General features: G+C 38.5%; 1 protein-coding gene across 2 annotated transcripts; it reads left to right on the top strand.

The window, feature by feature from the left end:
- The first annotated feature begins 807 nt into the window (after window positions 1–807).
- On the top strand, window positions 808–20028 carry LOC137402074 (thymosin beta-like). 2 transcript variants are annotated; one of them, XM_068088542.1, is made up of 8 exons: window positions 808–939; window positions 1412–1539; window positions 7877–7984; window positions 10899–11006; window positions 11901–12014; window positions 14148–14261; window positions 16098–16211; window positions 19552–20028. In XM_068088542.1, the coding sequence occupies exons 2-8, from the start codon at window positions 1431–1433 to the stop codon at window positions 19587–19589; spliced, it is 705 nt and encodes a 234-aa protein (XP_067944643.1). In that variant the 5' UTR covers window positions 808–939; window positions 1412–1430; the 3' UTR covers window positions 19590–20028. The 2 variants fall into 2 exon arrangements, with proteins under 2 accessions (XP_067944643.1, XP_067944644.1); XM_068088543.1 differs by lacking the exon at window positions 14148–14261.
- Window positions 20029–20143: the final 115 nt, after the last annotated feature.

Below are 20143 nucleotides of genomic sequence, written 5' to 3'. Positions count from 1 at the left end.
CCAATTACATGTAATGTCATTTCTCTGAATGACTTTAGTTTCAGTACTAGAGGAACTTGCATATTTTCATCACACTGCTGGCTTTCCATGTAATCTGACTAAATCTTGATATTCATATAACTCTGCTAATTGCGATCATCAGAACTCATAATTCAACATGCGTCTTCTTTCACCGATCTAAGTTAAATATAAAAAATAAATTACTATAGTATTTATGATAAATGAGTGTTTAGATTTATATAGTTCAATTTTTCATTTTCAAAATATGCAGGCAAATAAAATCGCTGCTTGAAAACGCGGAACTGGGCTGAGTAGATTTTGTATAAATGCTATAAATGAATACAGGTAATGAAAGTAATTTACACATTTTATCTATGAAGTTATCAGTTTTCAATCGTTTTTTTAAGAAAAATCTTTTGACTATTATTGTGATAATGTAGAATGGGTGTAAAATGGTAGGCTATATTCCAAACTATGCTTTATCTTGTTCATCTGGGAAAATCTGATGCGGTTATAACTTGTTGCAGACACTGTGTATCTTTTTCATAGTTAGATCAATCAGAAACTTTTTACTGTTTCTGTTCTCTTCATTTTATCACCCATGCCATACATGTACTGCCCTTGAGCCCTCAGCAACCAAATCAACTGTAATTGCGATTGTAATTCGAATGCAGGTATCAACTCTTGGAGTTGTGATATACGGCTTTGTATATAACTCCAGTCTCCAGTAATAAGCCGATAATCTCTCACTGTCTCCCTATTGGACAACGCAAAGCATGAAGATTTGCGAGCTTACTGTATTGGCCAGCGAAAAAGCTCACAGTTCACGACCTTCAACGTCATACTTCCTCAATATTCAACAGGTCCCTGCTGCACGCCATTATCCAGCTGGTTTAGCATCAAGCCACGTTGCCGAATATCGTTTGCCTATTATTAAGTGTAAGTATTTACTGCACGAGTGGAAACTGGTATTTAATAAGCTGCTGCGTAGTTGCACGTTAATGTATTGCTTTTTATTCCTTTTAAGGATTTGAATCAAAAAATAAGTTAACATGAACAACATTTTGCATAAACTTTTTGCAACTTTTCAACACGATTATTTGCAGAGAATTGTCTTTCAAGACTGGGCTTCCTTTAAAGTCTTTAACCTTGTGTTTACAAAAAACTTATCTCCTTGGCTCATTTCCCGAATGATAAATGCGTATTAGCTTCTGTTGCAATAGTCGTATGGCGCTGCTGCGCCGAGATAAGCTCATTGATTGCAATGCAAGCTCAGTGCCACCTTGCGTAGCTATATACCAGTATTTGTCGTGAACACGAAACGGATATTATTCGTGGTAATGATTGTGTTACCCAACTAGTTTGATACATCTGTTATACAAAGGTATTAGAAAGCCTTTGACTGTTTCAGCTGATCCTCAACTACTACCATGGCCAGTGACAAGCCAGAGATTCCCGTAGGTGAAATCGCTGCTTTCAACAAGTCTGGACTGAAGCCTACCGAGACCGATGAGAAAAATCCACTTCCATCTTCTGATGGTACGCTTTGCTGTTCGCTAGTTTGTGTACATGACTCTGTCGCTGACTGCTGTAACATGCCTGAGTGTGGCATAAGTTACATAGTATCATTCTGTTTACTTTTAAGGTATGTGGATATGATAGCATGATCATCAATCTCGTTTTGTGTGGGACTGAACTTGAGCCTTCTACAAGAATTAAAAAAATGTTATGCCAGAGTGATTCAGGTGCATAGGTATTGCATACATGGACCTCGGTTACCAACGGAATGCCAGTACCAGCATTCGCTCCTTAATGTTTTGCATGAAACTAGTTCTGGAATGCTACTTGCCTAGTCATAAACTGGAAGGGACTGATAAACCCTTGTCAATGAGTCAAATAAACGGCATAAACAAGATCATTAGAGTGTGCTAGCTAGTCATCAGTGAGTCAGGGAGTCCTGCAGGCCGCGAACAAAGAGTGTGATTAGGAGTGACCTCATCAATCATTCATCTCAAACCATTTAAGTACTTTTGTCTGACATGCAGGTGATCTTAGCGAATAATGCCTATCCTTTTCTCCTCCACCGCTTATAATGCCTATCTTTCTCCCCCTCACGCTGCTCTTGGACAGCTTTACTTGGGTACAATAGGACACAGTGATTCAATTCATGAACACGGCATTATTCAATGCCAGCTGCGAGTTACTTTTATATAGCTGCTGAGCACTCGGACCCTCTCTTAAACACTAGTCTGCTGATGTCTAAATCACTCATTTAGCTCTTCAGAGATCTTCAACTAAGATGGTAAATCGAAACTGCGGTCTTGTCATTGAAACTCGGAATGTGTGCACTTTCATAGACATTTGTTTGGAGCTCGATTGTGAAGATTCTACAGCATTATAGTTTTATGTCAATAAGTCACTGTCATATATTCTGGCTGTTCACCATCATATTGCTACTGTTTAATACATAATAGGAGAATTTGTCACGTGCGCAGTGAGCCAAAATTTAATGACACGAGATGTGGGCCTCGTATGTTCTTGTTGTTCACCGTCATATGTTCTGGTTGTGTATCCTTATATGTTTTAGTTATTCACTGTCGTATGTTCGGATCGCTTGATATTTGTTGAACAATGCCATGTCTGGGGAGTGAGAATGTCACATTTTTGGTCATTTAAGTTGTGAGCAATGCGTGTCTCATGGAAAACAAACAGATAGTGCTCATTAGTCAAACAAAAAGGAAATGGGAGTAATGCATTTACGACTAAGGCAGGGATAGTATATTGTAAATGTTTGCCACTTGTTATAGCAGTCTGCAAAGCTTGGCTACAGTTTCATTTTGGCTGCTTTAGTGTAAGTAGCTATCATCAACACAAGCATTGATAGAATAGCTGGCTGTTTAGTTGGCATCGGACACTAGAATTGTGGAGTTCTCCATTGAGACACCTTTTATGACAAGAGACAAGCCTATTTTATGAGAGGTCCATATTTCAATATCAAGTTCACTCCACTTTCATGTCATTTGGTTCACAATCTTTTGCCATAAAGAAGCGGGCATAGAGAGCTGGTATGATGAGTTTGTGTATTTGAAGTGTTGCTCTTAACTTAAGCTAGCAAGCTCTCAACTAGTATGTTTGAGAACACTTGTAGTCTATATAACTGATAGAAGACAGCGTCTATGTCATGTAGCTGACATGGAGGCTGTCATAGAGGTGCTTTGGAGTTGTCATGGAGATGCTATGAAGCTGTCATGAAGGTGCTATGGAGCTGACATGTAAATGGCATGGAGATGTCATTGAGGTGTTACGGAGCTAACATGGAGCTACTGAGAGCAACAGTGATGTACCCAGCCATGGAAAAACCTAGTCTTATCTGTATTCAGTAGTAGTTGGAACTAATTTCATTCTTAGCAGGTGGCAAAGAGTTAGTCTTGCCGGAGACCAGTAGTGGTTATGGCATTATTAACAAATTGCTCTGGTTGCTTCCTTTACTCACGATGGAATAGCCCTGTTGTACATGATGGATATTAATAAAAGATCAAGAGACACAGACTGGTTTTATTAAGAACAAGCCTATGTGACTCGCCACACTTTGATTGACAACAGACAATACATTATGTGTGGTTATATCCATTGTGTGAGGCTGACATATTTGGGTCAATCAGTGGAGAGGGAAGTAAATGCGCACTTTATGCTTTCTCTGTTGGTTATCCAAGACAAGCTCAATAACTGTTACAGGCAATGTCTGCTTTATGTAATAAGCTCTAAGCTCGGTAACTGGTTGTCATTCGAAGCAAAACGGTCATGCAGCATCTTGACTAAACCGACCGACTAGCATAAAGAAACGTCAAAGACTAGTTCTTTGGTAGCTGTCTTCTGATTGTCTTTTTGGCTAGTTGTCTCTTGCCGCTAGTAAGTTCGGAAGTGGATGCACGTTGGATTTTTTACATAGACTCGGGAGGGTACAAGGTGACCAAATATCAATAAAAATATATATATTACGGAATCTCTCTTGCAGTTAGTCGAGGCAACTAAAATCTGTCTATAGTTGTAGCTTATGTATGATAGCAGATCTTCAATCAGTTTGATCACAAGCAGTTGTTGGCCATGTGTTTGTATCGATATGCCTCCGTTTTAAATTTTTCTTAGGTACATGCTTATAGCGGAGTCTAGGTCATCGTTGATTTTGTTTACCATCACACAGTTGCGAGTACAATAGTTGGCGTGGAGCCATGATATATAATACATAAAATATTATGGAATGGGACAGGCAATAAACAATTGTATAGTCCTATGTGTCTCCATAAACTTGGAGTTATTTATCCATGACACAATTAGCAATATGTAATCTTAATGTTAATAATTATAGTCACCCTATTGACTATCTGTGACTGAGTCCGATAAAACAATTTTTTGCATAATCCAAACACATTGTCAGTGTTCTCCTGCCACTGTACCCTGCCCTACTTGCTTATTCTGTACACCAGTAAAAACAAAACTACATTATTTACTCAAACATTGTCAAGGGATTGATCGGAAACAGATTGCCTCACGAGTACAGATATGCACAGGTGATTGTAAAAAGAGTGCTTATTCGCTCATGTGTTATTAGGTATAGTTATGTTCATAAAGATATATGATTTAATTAATATATAGATGTTAAAAAATATATAGCTCTAGATTTATTCACACTATTCAGTTGCTTCCATTTTTTTTCTCCATATTCGTTACTTGCCCAAGTATTTTTTAGGAAAAAAATCCGAGCACAACATGCCCCTTCTACTAGACATTTATGGTATAACTTCTGGTTCACATAGCTAATGTCTTGATGGCAGCCTTAATTTAAGTAATTTTATAACCTCTTTTGTTAGAAGGGTTCATAACTTAGCAGCGTGAATGTCAGCAGCGAAAAGAACTAACTGTTATTACTCTCCACGATTGCCATTAATTGCGCTTATCAATCAGACAGTTGTTTACGTGTTTCAGCTCGCTAACGTGATCTCTGAACTACAGGCAGACGAGCTCAGTTCTTGTACATGCTTATAGCTCATAAATCATCGCTGTTGATCAATTTGGACAATAACAACGCCAAATGAACCTTGATAGCTGAGCTATAATGTAACACCGGATGAGATTCATTATCTTCCTTTTTAAAAGACCCAAAGATAAGTTTGACATGAAATCTGAAAACAACAGGCAAACATTACTAGCATGTCTGGAGTGATGGAGCTTGAAAGTGAGTGATGCGAGACAATGCTCACGCTTGACAGACCCTAGCGCTACACTGACCCCTAACCCTTACATCATATTGTTGCCTTGCTGCCTCCCATAGCTCCCCGCACTCTGCACATCTGATCAGCCAGTCTAGTCAACCCATGACTTAACTAAACAAAATACTGGAAACATGGTGGTTTTCCTACTGTTTCTATTGCCATCAACAGATTTGCACACAAGCACCTGCATTACTTTACAAGTATTGAATGTCTTGTAGAATGTTTGCATTTAAAAAGACAGTGAGTAACCATGCTTTATTTATTTAGTTACTTCATTACGTTACTGTTTGGATAGGCCATAAGTACACGATTGACGCAGAAAAGTCGAATGATTTAGGTAGTTGATTGAAATCATGATTTCTTTCGGAATGGAATCATGGTTTTTTATTTGTTCATAATCTTGCAAGGACCAGTGTTTCTTGACCAACCTTGTTTTGATGTGTATCTAACAAAACTGTAAACACTACTCTGTCATGAATTAGCAAGTGTAATGGAGATTATTAACTGCGTGTGTTGTACAATGCTACAAGGGGACCTTTGAAGTTAGGACCTCTGAGTTTATTTGAGGTTTGTCTCACAATTAAACCTCAAAGCAGGTTTAATTGTGAGATAGCAATGGTAACTACTACAGTTTACCCTCACTACTCTGTTTAATGAATGACATTATATTAAACTCAACTGCAATCAGCTCAAGCGCAAGCATTGAAATAGTATTTTCCTTTGGTTTCGCTCATTTCAAAATAAGAAACAAGCTTAGTGCCAAAAAACCGACAAACTGGTATTTATATTTCACACGATCAACCACATTGATCACACCAAGGAAGGATGTGCTTAAACATTTCATAGTGCCTTTTTATGTCTTTGGCTCTCGTTCATACTTCGTGTGAAACTCTGTTCGTACTTTGTGTGAAACTGCGAGTGGCTTTACTCCACCAACTTACATGTATTTAATTTGCGCATTATAATTTTATATAGCTGTAAGTCATGTGAATGACTGTGTGCATGCAAGTCACTAATTCTAAATGGTGACGTCACCAGCATTTTGATGTGCAATACACTGACAATTTGCATGAGCAAAAATGAGCGGCAAAATCAAATTTATAAAAGAATGTTAAAAATCAGGTTGAATAAAATACGATTTAAAAAAAACATCTTTTCCGATTATGCTTGAGTGGTTAAAATTGCTACATCTATGGAGTCTCAAGATCCAGCCAACATTTTTAGGATTTTCATATGAAATTTTGTAGCTTACTTTAATTAACATAACCAATAAGAATAGTTTATCATGTAAGCAGTGCCATGATTGGTTAGAAACTATTGCCTAATATGAAAAACTGGTGAGTGATTGAATGCTCATACACAAATTGGTCAGACCTTGATAGAGCTGTAATATATATTTTTTTCCAATTTGAAAATTGCTTACCAGAAACAATAATATATATATTGTCTTTATATTATATTATAAATAAGTATATACTACAGTTGAATGATTACCTGCAAATAAAGAACCAAGACCAATAAGACATTGGTCTGATACTTAACAGAAACTGGTAACATGATATAATTAAAGGTGATTATTGACATTACAGGTCCGAGGTAGTAAATTTTGAATCATATTTGCCAGTGATGTCACATAGGTAGAGTTGTAAGCCAACTAAAAATGAGAGCCTACCTTATTAGTAAAACAAAGTTACAAACTAAAGTACTGAATAGATTCACATACATCATAGCCTCGAAATCCTTTTACACCCCAAGTAGGTAGGCCTACTCTTGCTATCAAATGAAAGGAAGATAAGGAGCCACTGAGGGTGCTCCCCTTCAACTTGGAAATGATGTGAAAAGGGCTTATGCGTTAATCTAGTACCTGATATACATCTAGATACCACTGTTGTGGATAGGTGCTATTACTATCAATGTATGAGCATTTAGAATGTTGATCATATTTTATTGCTAAGTGCTTGTAACAGAGCGCGAAATATTCTAATATAAAATGGTTCTAGCTTAAGTTGAACTGGCTTAGTTCTTGCTACTTTCAGTTTCCTAGCTATTACCGACAGTAAACAAAGTTTAGGCTAGATGTGCTTCTGATTAACATCTACCTTAACCTCTGTCTACACACTGGAGATAGAGCTTCAGGATTTTTGAAAGTCACAAGACGATTTGATATTGCAAAAAGACGATTCGCGATATACTATTGTGTTATAATGTAAAAAACTTGTGAAGTTTTGTTAATATTCATTTGTATATTTCAACATGAAAAGAAACTGTCTTGTGTTCACGATTATAAGTAATGTTTATTTCATGAATGCTGGTGTACGTGGAAGGCCATGGAAAGAGCTTCTATAAAATAAGGCTAGAAGGCCTGTGCGTTTTACTTCCTGTAGCAATCGCTCACTCTGAAAAGGGTTAGGTATTAGATAAAACGGCCATTACACGATTATATCATTTGTACGATTGACAATATCTCTTTAATTGGTGGTTATTTTCATTTCGGCTGCTTTAAAAATCGCTACCAAACAAGTAAATGGCCATATCGTGAAGCTCTAGTTGTAGGTAGGACTGCAGTTGAAGAGCAAAATTTTGATGTTAATTTGTATGCACTGCAGATGTCAAGCAGGAAAAATGCCACCAGAACTTGCTGGCTGGAGTCGAAGCAGGGGCCCAACTACGACACGCTGAAGTCAAAGAAAAGGTTGTGCTGCCATCAGCTGAAGGTAAGTTGTACTGTCGGTCATGCTCCCAAATAATCACAATTCTCTGTCGCGACGAAGGCTGTTCATTCCCAGACAACTAATGTCCCAAGCTTGAATTGTGGTCGGTTGGACCAGTGAGTGAGAGAGAGGGGAGAGAGATATTGGTTTCTCATGACTTGATTCACATTAGGAATGTTGCCAGGAGTTTACGAAAGTATGCATTCAATTATGATAAACAGGACATACCAAAATTTGATAAACTGATTTTGAACTAGTTTCCTGACCATTTCAACTCTTTCGCTACAGAAAGCCTTTACAACGGCTCGCTTTAGAACCCATACAAAAATATTATCATGGATCACAGAGTTAACAGATCCACCGAAGGCTTTTTTGCATTACTCATGGTAGAACATTTCGAAAGATGTACAAAATCAAGCGTTACTTGGTAGGTTCATTTCAAAAGGGGCGGCTAAAAGTGATGGTGGAAGTGAGTCCATAAGCGAGGCAAAAAGAGCCATACCGAAAGAATGAAACTAAAAATCAAATCAAACTTAAAATTAAGCTCAGTGTAACGTAAGATTGAAATTTATTCCCAAGTGAGTGTATAGTAAACTAAGCTCACTAAGGTTGAATTTAAAGCTTATATTATGTAATGTCGCAAATGTTTAGCGTACCGCCGTTAGCCGCCACCGTTAGCTGCCACCGTTAGCCGCCACCGTTAGCCGCCACCGTTAGCCGCCACCGTTAGCCGCCACCGTTAGCCGCCACCGTTAGCCGCCGCCGTTAGCCGCCGCCGTTAGCCGCCGCCGTTAGCCGCCGCCGTTAGCCGCCGCCGTTAGCCGCCGCCGTTAGCCGCCGCCGTTAGCCGCCGCCGTTAGCCGCCGCCGTTAGCCGCCGCCGTTAGCCGCCGCCGTTAGCCGCCGCCGTTAGCCGCCGCCGTTAGCCGCCGCCGTTAGCCGCCGCCGTTAGCCGCCGCCGTTAGCCGCCGCCGTTAGCCGCCGCCGTTAGCCGCCGCCGTTAGCCGCCGCCGTTAGCCGCCGCCGTTAGCCGCCGCCGTTAGCCGCCACCGTTAGCCGCCACCGTCTGTCTCGAAGGTAGGAACTCCATAAAGTACTTTACACGATAAAGTCTCCCTTCATTGCAGATCATAACCACTAGACAAGTATTTGTTACTCGGTAAGTGCAGGTGGTGAATTAGAACAGTAATTATAAACATGATGTTTCCACTATATCTTGTTTTTAGGCGTTTTTTTAAAAGGTGGGTTAATTTGCATTTGGTTATTTTATATAGAAAAATTGATTTGTGATACAAGTTAATTGACACATGAGCTCAAGTCCGGAATGAATTCGACTCGACAGTCTCAAGATATTAAAATATATATTAAGTTAAAAAAATTCAATCTGATTCATTGTGTATTGTTCAAATACTTCTTCAAATGATTGTCATGGCTGCCCATCTAGTCATTAGCATCTGGCGCCTTTTGGTTTGTCTTGTTTGCTTACAAGCACCTTTAGTAACTGCTGTTTGTACAATGTATAAACTTGCCTGTAAATTTCTCACTAATTTATCGCTGGTTATTGTTAGCAATCTTTTGTTGGAATGCATACATACACACTTTTACAAACGATAAGTGGGTGGTAGTGATTCGAAGGCTATGTGGTATTTTACTATAGTACATGCTTACTTATTTAAGTGGAGTTGAGCTAATCTCAGATTCTAATATTTTGAGAAAGAAATGTTTCTAATAGAGTTCTGATTCAAATCGAGCATTTTAAAAATTTTGAAAATAATTCCAGTTTTCTAGTTACTTAATGCATAGGAGATACAACAGCTCTCAATTTTTTATCTTGTACTTTCTAGATGTGTTCAGTTTTCATTCTGTACCATAATAGATCCTTGAGTTATATCATTGTGTATTTAGTATTTTCATTGGTATGTTTTAGTTTTATATTGTATCTATTGTATTAACAGTATATCTGTGTAAGGGTTGCGAGGTTTGAAGGCTGAATGCAGTTAATATCAGAGGAGTAGAATACAATAAACATGATATTGTATGTAATGAATAATATATGTAGTAAAGAAATGGTACAGGAATTGTCTTGCTAATAAATACTCAACTGCTTCTTTTTATTTCAAGTTCTACCTAAGAACCAGTTTCAGGTAGTTTATTTTCTGGTGTAACTTATTCCAAATAAATATATTTTAAAAGTAACAGATTCCATAGCTAATTTTTACACCATACAGTTAAGTAAATGTCTGTACTTGGTAGGAAATACAGACTATTGACTTAACATAGTATCATCTCTGCTTAGGGTCAACGTTTAGCTGTTATATTTCCACCATAGTTCTGTGCTCAGAGTGACTTGACTCACTACTAAGCCTGTCATGATAGAAAACCCTCACACCATTTCACCTATCGTGCCATTTCTGTCTTCATTAATTATTTCTTCTCCTTTTCCCTGAGCTACACTGATAACCTTTTTGGTTTTTTGGTTCTCTTATACTTTGAGCTATAGAGATTACATATACTCTTCTAGTTCTGTATCCATCACTTTCTTTTTATATTTCACTTCAATGAACTTATTCCTTCTCTCAGTAACTTTTCCTCTAAAATATCTTTTTACCACTGTCTTGCACCGCTCCAGTTCTTTTTGCCTTTCGTGGTTCTCTATTGGTTCATTTCCCTTGTTCTAAGTGGCTCATTTTTCTCCCTTTTCTGGTCTCGCAGTGTTTCTTTCTTGTTTTATACAGCTTCATATCTTTGCTCTCCCTTCCTTTGACCTATAAAGACCCTTCCTTTGACCTATAAAGACTTTTCCTTTGACCTATAATGACTCTTTCTTTGACCTATGAAGACTCTTCTTTTGACCTATGAAGACTTTTTTTTGACTTATAAAGACTCTTCCTTTGACCTATAATGACTCTTCTTTATAGATGTAAAACAAGAGAAGAATCGTCAAAGTCTGCTCTCTGAAGTTGAGGCAGATCATGATTTGAAAAAGGTGGAGACAGCTGAGAAAAACCCTCTTCCAGACAATGAAGGTTTGACCTATAGCTGGTGTTTTTATAAGCAGATCAGGGGCAAGGAAGAGGCCAACCTTATAGTTGGTGTTTTTATAAGCAGATCAGGGACAAGGATGAGGTCAATCTAGTCATGATCATACTACTACATGTCCTAATAAAAGCTCTTCGAGACTAGCCACGGGCACTACCCACCCTGTAAAGTTAGCCCTTACCTGTCTGGCGTTGTCACATGCATAACATCTGGTAGAGTATTGTAACAAACTCTCCCTCCCAACTCATGAGCTCCTGATACTATCACATAACGCTGCTCTTAGAGGTGAATTTAGGGGACACGCTGTGGATAGAAGAGCGCAGACAGATGAACGTGCAATATATTGTACCGTACTGCTACATCCATCATTTTGTTTCGAGGTTAATGCATTCAGCTTTTCTTGTTTGTGATTATGAAACATGTTATTATTTGACAAATTTGCTGCATAGAGTTTAACTTTAATAGACACGAGCTGAATACGCTGTACACATGTTATTGCTCGATCGAATAGTCTCGCATCTTTAGTCAGGCTCTACTTTATTGGCCGGATCAAAATGCAAAAAGGCTGTAATTATTATTTGCAACAGAAAATATCACCATGACAACATTGGTTTGTTTGGTTCTAACCTCACTTAGGCATTATCATTGTTTGATGGTATCAGGTTCTAATCTTGAGAAATGGTAGTCTATTTTTATCAGCTTTTGTTTTGGTGCATGAATATAACCATGCTATTGTTCTGTAACGCCTGGTTCTTCAAGGAGGAACTGTTACACTACTGGTACAAGGGTTCACCCCGTGTCTAATTGGTAATGGGTATTGTGGCCTTGCATGTCAGTGGGCAAGGGTTGCTCTAACACTTCTCACCCTCACCCTCTTGCAGCTGTACTAGCAGAGAAACAGCACATGCAGTTCACATCTGGCATTGAAGGATTTGCTAAAGACAAACTGAATCGCGCCACAACAGAAGAAAAGAACGCTCTCCCAGACAATGATGGTATATAGCGTGTGAATAGAGCAGCTTCTCTATTTAAGCTGACATGTGCAGTGATGGTGCTAGACCATTCGCTTTAAATAGGCAACTGCTGCTTTGAGCTTGCTTTCTATGTGAATTGATAGTTTTAAATTTTTTGTCATTTGAAGAAAGCTTATATAACAATGAGTAACTCTACATGACAAGTTTGGATCGCAAAAATGGTCGGCACATTTCAGTTATTAATGTTGCCATGAGCTGACGTTGTTAGTAATTGGTGTGATGCGGTTCTGGTGCGCATGGATTCCCTATATCGGCAGGTTTGACTAAATTTCGATAACTTTTTGTTTTTTTGAGAGTATGGTAATGGAAGGAAGTCTGCCCTCAAGTATCGATTTATTTGTTTCCAATTGCAGGACTTATATCATGAAGTAATAGATTCGGTGAATGAACAACATTTATATTTCAAGTAATATGAATAATAAATAATAATAGTAATATGCTTTTATAGATGACAAAGCTAAATAAACTTGAACAGCTAAATAAAAAAATTTGGATTTTGGAATTATGCGATTCAGCCCCCACACTTGACACAACTACCACAGTACCCACTGGGCTGTTCATCAATACGCCACCATACAGTGTGCGTGACATGTGGCCAATTTGGAAAGCTCTGTCTTGTGAAGTAACATGGGCCAAATTTTGTACATGTTGGACAATTCAAACTTTTAAAATAAACATACATGTATATATCGAATTTTAGTCGGGGACAGTCGCTATGAGTGAAGTTGCGGGTACACTAACCCTCGATCTGTTATTAGCCTTTGTACCACTTTCTTTCGCAGAAGACCACATCGAGTGATCTACATTCTTATTACTCACACCAATACGTTAATCATTCTTATTGTTGCTTGTTCTGCGAGAAGTGGAACTGTGCTCGATTTGCTCTGATGCATTGCCGCAAGTGAACAATCGTTTGCGAATTGGCTAAGTTCAACCTGCAACTATCTTGATTTTTCTAAAAAAAATTCACTTGCTGAAAATAAAAGGTTTTCCAATAATTAACTTTTAAGTTTCAAAATGAAAGTTTTTAAAATTTATTGGCCTAAATATCGGTTATTGTACACGCAGCTATAGGCCCTAGTGGCCTACTTCAACACCCTGTAGCTCTGACTAGCTGTTACTGGGGCTAGGAATATGTTGAGTATTACTGCATGCCAGATCAGATTGTACACAAGATAAAATACCTGCATGCCTAACTCTCTTTTTGGTTGAGTGATCTAGTGTGTTGGCTGGCGTGCATACGCAGTGACTCTAGCGTTGCTTTAATGCAGTGACAACTCCGCTATGCTTGCTCTCTTGCCATTGCGAATATCTAACATTTCTCCTTGAGAAACCTGTGCCTGTTGGAAGCGGTACTAATGGGAGATAGTAGCCTGTCTTGTCAGTTTGTGACAGTTTAAGGAGGTGCACGCAAGAGTTAAACAGCCTTACACAGTAATAATCTCGTACTAAATATTCTTACTTAGATCAATGCTTTGCCTTTCAAGAGACGGAGTGTTGAAATGCTGACGGATACTCATTTAAATGTTGAGTGTGCCATTTGTTCATATTTCTGGTGCAGCTGAAAAGCTAGATTTTGCGTACTTTGTTTTGGTAATATTAAAGTGTGATTAAAACAAACATTTAACTATTATTAAATTTTGTCGATTTTTTGAGATGATGGAATGCAAATAGCTTGGATTTTTTGGCAACGCGCTTAGAAAAATAAGGTGAAATGTCAACCCACATAAAAGCGGGTTAATGCTACAATTTTTTCTGCTGTGCTATCTTAAATGAAGTTTTTCAAAAGCTTTTAGGTACAGAAAATGGCCTGTTGATATGTTGACCAGAGTATCAACATTTTTGGTTTGTTGAAGAAATTTGTCATTTTTCATCGACCTTTGTCACTATTGGTGCCCAAGTGTGCCGAATGATTAGGAATTGTCACATAAAAATGGCTCCTGAATCTAGTAAACTTGTAATAATTTTCATTGAATTTGCAGACTGCTGTTGTCACACCCCCTTTAACAGCTTGCTTTTGACAGCTTTCAAATAGAGCAGTTGACAGCTTGTGGTAGTTGCTCGCTGCTGAAAACCATAAGCATGTGCTTACAGCTTTGCTTGCTGAGAAACAGCATGAGAAATTCACCTCTGGTATTGAGAGCTTTGCTAAAGATAAACTAACCCACGCCACAACGCAAGAGAAAAACCCATTGCCTGGAACTGAGGGTACTGAAAGCTATATATACCTTAGTAGCCTTAGCAACCTCACTGCATTGCGGGTGTGTAGCATTAGACTAGCTTTAAGCATTGTTATAAGGTTACAGTGTTTGGGGCCGGTTAATCTGAGATGGTTTCTACTATTCTGGGTCACATGAGCTGTCTATAAGCAGACAAACTCCCTACAGCAGCCATATAGTTTATCATAACTTTCTCTTAGCCATATTATATCTCATTTACCTGTAAGCTTGTGGAAATCTACAGCTGATAGTCGATTGCTGAATGTCTGGCAGTTTGATGTCACATGAAACAATGTAGTTTCATGTGACATCCCGGTGAATGAAACTCTAAAGTGCGACTTCGAATATCGCGCATAAAATGATGGTAAAAAACTCCAATGACATCTACAAAATGTCAGAGTGAAGCCTGGCTGCGCACACTGTTGAAGCGTATAGCTGACACAAAGAGAAGATATCAACTATGGTTACACGCCAATGCTACTAAATTGCCCATTGGGTTGATAAAATAGAATCACTATGAATTGATTGTATTGAAGGCCATGAATTTCTTGCTAACCCGGGTTTGTCATTATTATTATTATTGAAGTATCGGCAACATAATAATTATCAATTTGGATGACAATAACGTTTTGCAGCTATTTTACTCTAATATTTTGGCTCAAGGAGAAAAATTTGAGTTCATGAGAGTTTCAATTGATGACAGCGGCTGTCACATACCCTAGGACACTTATGTATTCACCTCATCTAACTTTCGGGTTTTCGCGGAGTCATCCTCTCGCAAAAATTTCATGTGCGAAACTAAACTATCATAACGAACGAGCGAAAACGCGAAATTAAATAGCTTTGTTCATTGATAGTTCAAGAAACAAATGACAGCAAGCGATCAAATTGCATTATCGATCTCCCCCACACCATTCTACCTGCGGTTCACAATTACAAACTAGTCCCAAATTGAATTTTTTTTCTTATCGGTGAACTGAACCTGAGGAATCTAATTATGTTTGTTCTACTGCATTTATTTTCACATCACTATATTTTCGCACTCATCAGAGCTGCGAAATTAAGTTGCAGCGAAATTTTACTCTGTATGCTACTCACGAAACTAAATACTAGCGAAATATAAGTGTCCTAGGGTACCTCTTACAAATAAATATCTTTGTCTAAATATAGTAGGTTGTGTGAAGCCCTAACTTTGATGTTAAAAAGTAAATCTCCCATAAAATGAACCTGAGCTGGGAGGCATATTAGGTAAACTGAAAAGGTTCAGAAATGAGCATGTTGGCCAATGATGCGCTTCGTTGGTGTGTGCAGCTTAAAGTTGATGTCGTTTTGGTATGAAAAGGCTGACATACATACAGCACTGCTGTTGCAGAGTTCAACAGTTTGTTTTATTCAAATTCTTCACTTTCCATATATAAACTTACTGTCATCCATGCTTGCGGTTTGCCTTTTGAACCTGTGGGTTCATTTGTAAGTTGTTTTGAAAGTTTGGTTTCTTGCTTGTTAAGGCAGAAAAGTGGAAAGTTAACAGCATAAATGTTTCCATTGAGCTTCATGAATTTTGTTTAGGTTCCCCTCTGTAGTCGAGACCCTCAGCATTAGCATAACCCTTGCGTAAAAGCAGTCTCACCTCTAGTTTACACATTTGCATAGTACAAGGTTGTCCGTGAGCGTATCTTCAGTTATTCTTCAATATTCTGGAGCAAAATCATACTAGTTAATAGTTTTCCATTTTTGTTACATCAGGCAGTGTTACTATGCCAATACATTATTGAGCTATTTGTGGAGATAATAGTATGTTATTTGTGCATGTTATTTTTGCTAGCCATTGCCCAAGAGAAGAAGGAAGTCGAACTCAGAACGGGCATTGAGCAATTTAACAAAGAAAATATGGCGCACACAGACACAAAGGTTAAACAAATCCTTCCTGACAAAGACAGTAAGTTTGGCTATTTCATTAATCGCCCTACTCTAGGGCTATGTCGCTGTACTCTAGGGTTAAATGGCTCTACTGTGGGGCTATGTCGCTCTACTGTGGGGCTATGTCGCTCTACTGTGGGGCTATGTCGCTCTACTGTGGGGCTATGTCGCTCTACTGTGGGGCTATGTCGCTCTACTGTGGGGCCATGTCGCTCTACTTTGGGGCCATGTCGCTCTACTGTGGGGCCATGTCGCTCTACTGTGGGGCCATGTCGCTCTACTGTGGGGCCATGTCGCTCTACTGTGGGGCTATGTCGCTCTACTCTAGGGCTATGTCGCTCTACTCTAGGGCTATGTCGCTCTACATTAGGGCTATGTCGCTCTACTCTAGGGCTATGTAGCTCTACTTTAGGGCTATGTCGCTCTCCTCTAGGGCTATGTCGCTCCACTCTAGGGCTATGTCCCTTCTTTCTAGGGTTGAGATTGCTATTCTAATTAAACCTTGCCCATTAATTGCGCTTTCAATTCCTTATAATTTCACCCTTTCAACTAGCAGATAGTAAATATTAATTAGCTAATTGAATGGCAGCATGACCTACATGTAGTTCAAACTGAGCCATTTCATCTTCCAACCTTTGAAAACTGGCTCATGCCGTTATTTTAAATTGGTGGTATTTTGTGCAAGCCCAAATATTCAGTAAACTCGAGGAGTACTGAGCAATCGCTTTTGCTGCAGGCTTTGCCTTTGTTTAGAGAATGGCTCAACTAAATTTATGTTGCCGATGCAGCGATTGAAGGTAGAGATTTGTAATGAAGAGGTATATGAAGTTTCTTTTTTAACAATAGAAATATCCTCAGCTAATAGTTAGTATCCTGCTAAAGACTAAACCTGCAATATCCCCACTTCATACTCATCCTACCTGCCGATTGTGCCCTGGCAGTGGCTTACCCATGGCTCTCACTCATGTAAATTTATTGATATCAGTCTATGTTGCAAGTTTTAACTCTGTTCAAATATGCAATGCAAACAATCTTGGCGCCACTGTGCTAATATTGTTGCTGAGACAACTTTTCTAACTTGTAACTTTGTAACTCGCACAGAACAGTCTCTCATTGTTTACGCTGACTTTTACCATCTCCTCATTTGCATTAAATTCTCTTGAAAAAAAGGTTGCATTGTACAGATTTCCAACTCAGACATGCTACTATCTGCGCCACTTGACCACGTTGATACTTCCGGGAATAATTGTGCTCCTACTTATTACACGTGACAATCTCTCACACCCTACCGAGCTGCCAGGGCACCAGTACATAGTAAGAGAGTGCAATGCTATTGCTAATGATTGTTCAATCAACAAACTAAACTACTAAATGCTAAACCATGTGATAGTTCCCTGTGCTTGCACGAAGGAAAAAACAAATGGAAGCACACAAAAAATAATAAAAATAAATAAAATGAAAATAAATGGAAGCACGGTGAGAAAAAGCGAGCAAAAAATAACTTGCTTTACAAATAATTTGTTCGGTCCCGGAACAATAAATCATCGTCCCTCTATAAGGCTCACTGTACTACAAGACACGGAGGCTGTTTTATAGTCTAGAGTTCTTTTATGAAACAATACTATGATTTTTAGCGCACCTTAGTTTACAAAAATGCATTTCCTTATCCCAAAAAGCAGAAACGTTCATCGATCTATCCTCTGGTCAGCTTATGTTTGGTACACCAGGATTACCAGAAGCTTTTTTTGAAAAAGCTTTTAAATTTTATCTGCCCACATTTTGGTGTCACGCACCCAAGTATTTCATGAAACGAAGGTGAAAGGCCTAGTAACTTTATCAAATGTCTCCACATCTGTTTGGACCAGCTCGCACTTCACTACAAAGCAATTTAGTATTGAGTCTTGTATGACTTGGCATGGAAATTTTTAATTGTTTATTCTGCGAATTCTGGTGAATGTGACACAACACGAGTCATGCGCAAAATTGGAATCTATCAAAAGCTAATTTTGTTAGTTTGAGGTGATTTGATTGCCGGGATGCTTAAAGATTAAAATCGATAAAACTTGATCATGGTTGAATTGCGCAGATCAATCGAATGTGCGATTATTATACTTATAGTTGCGATGAGACTGACAGAATAGCGACGTGTAATGCTACAATATGAATGCAATAGCTGATAACTATAGCGACTAAGGACTTCAATTCGCACGTTTCTTTTCATGTTTTGTCGACTTTAATCTTAAAACATCCTAGCAAAATATCCCATACTTTCTGATAAAATCTACTAAACTTTGTGCAAGGTAATTTTTAAGAATATGGTTAGCTTTCACAATATATAAAAAAACGGGTCATAGTAATCGGGCTGTCAATGATAGAAACCTTTTCAACTACAACTATAAATATTTAGAATGGCTATATTATGGATCACTCTTCATTCTTCTTGTTCAGCGCCCACAAGGTCATAACTGACAGGGTTTCTTAAATAGAGCTACTATAATCATCAACTTGACTACTGGAATAGAGGAAAATATCGCATTTCCTCTATTCCGTCACTCACTGTTTCCATGACGCGCATGATTCGCAAATTTAAGCCAATCCGCAAAGTGGCTCAAATCCGCAGGCTAAGCGACTTTTGCGATGCGCAAAACTATCAAATCCATCATGCTTGCGAATAATGGAAACGGCACCCGTGAATGATGCTCATTAAAATACAGCGCCAGCTATTCAATTTTAAACATTTTTAATACTTGCGTCGTCCTTTCTCGATCGAGTTTCATGTGTTTGCGTCGCTAATTATTAACTTATAGCATACAATTCCTTACCTTTTTTTTAGCAAGATCAGAGAGTCAATGCGCTTCATGGAAACATAGTGATTGGTTCTGCTAAGGAAATGACAATTCACTGGTTTATTTTGATATGAGGAATATTTAAAACAGCCTCCCTGTTCAACTTATGACTTAATTTTATGACAACACTATACACTTCCCATTTGGATTTGGAGTTGTGCACACATTGAGTCACTGTGCGAAAAGTTTTTCAATATACATTTGCGTGTTACGGATTAACGTGGGCACTTTATATTAAAAAAATATATCAAATCTAAACAGGAGTGACTGACGTATAGGAAATGTTTAATGTGGAATAGTTTGCGCGGCACTGATTCGCACATTTGCCTGTGTCGTTTTTACCTTGCACTAGCACGAGACATACATTAAAAATTTGTGAGTAACAAAAGTCGTAAGCCTTGAGAATTTTTGCCGATTCCATCTTGCGGATGAAGAAAGCTTGTGGATAAACCACAACATGGCAACATATTAAATGTCTCAATTTAATTCTCACACAACCTTTGTTTTCTTTAGCCATCGAGCAGGAGAGAAGGAACAGTGTGACAGAATAACACGTCAAAAGGGAAGCTGTGCCTCACTGCCGAGATGCCAGTTTACAGAGTGGAGGCTAACCCGCATGTTACACTTCGAAAAAAATTCCTGTTTTGTATTAACATTAATATACTGTGATTTTTTATCTTCTCTTTCATTTGCCAACTAGTAGTAATACTCTGCCTAGTTCTACGTATGTCATATCAATCTCTCACTTACCACCTAATACTCACTAAAGTGTTCATGTTTGTGTTCATATCGGTGTGTTTGGTAAGCTCATGTGTCTGCGTGCTTGCCTCACGCGAGCACACCGCAAGGCAGCATGCAGTCACTAGTAACCACCAGCCCGGCACTGCTAGTCCAGACTGTACAGCGTTGATGTAGCCAAGCTTGCAATTTTGTATATTGATGATCCAAGTAATATTATAACTAATATATGCTGAATAGCAACTCGCTTGACCACATTTGTATTTTATAATAAATCCGATTCACAGGCTTTGCTGACGCATATGCATGAGTGATGGAATGGTTTTGTATAGAGGAAGACTAGTGAAGTCAAACTAATATCAACTAC

The sequence above is a fragment of the Watersipora subatra genome, chromosome 8 (genome assembly GCF_963576615.1).
Source record: "Watersipora subatra chromosome 8, tzWatSuba1.1, whole genome shotgun sequence".
Classification (NCBI taxonomy): domain Eukaryota; kingdom Metazoa; phylum Bryozoa; class Gymnolaemata; order Cheilostomatida; family Watersiporidae; genus Watersipora; species Watersipora subatra.
This window is presented reverse-complemented; position numbering and strand designations above follow the sequence as displayed.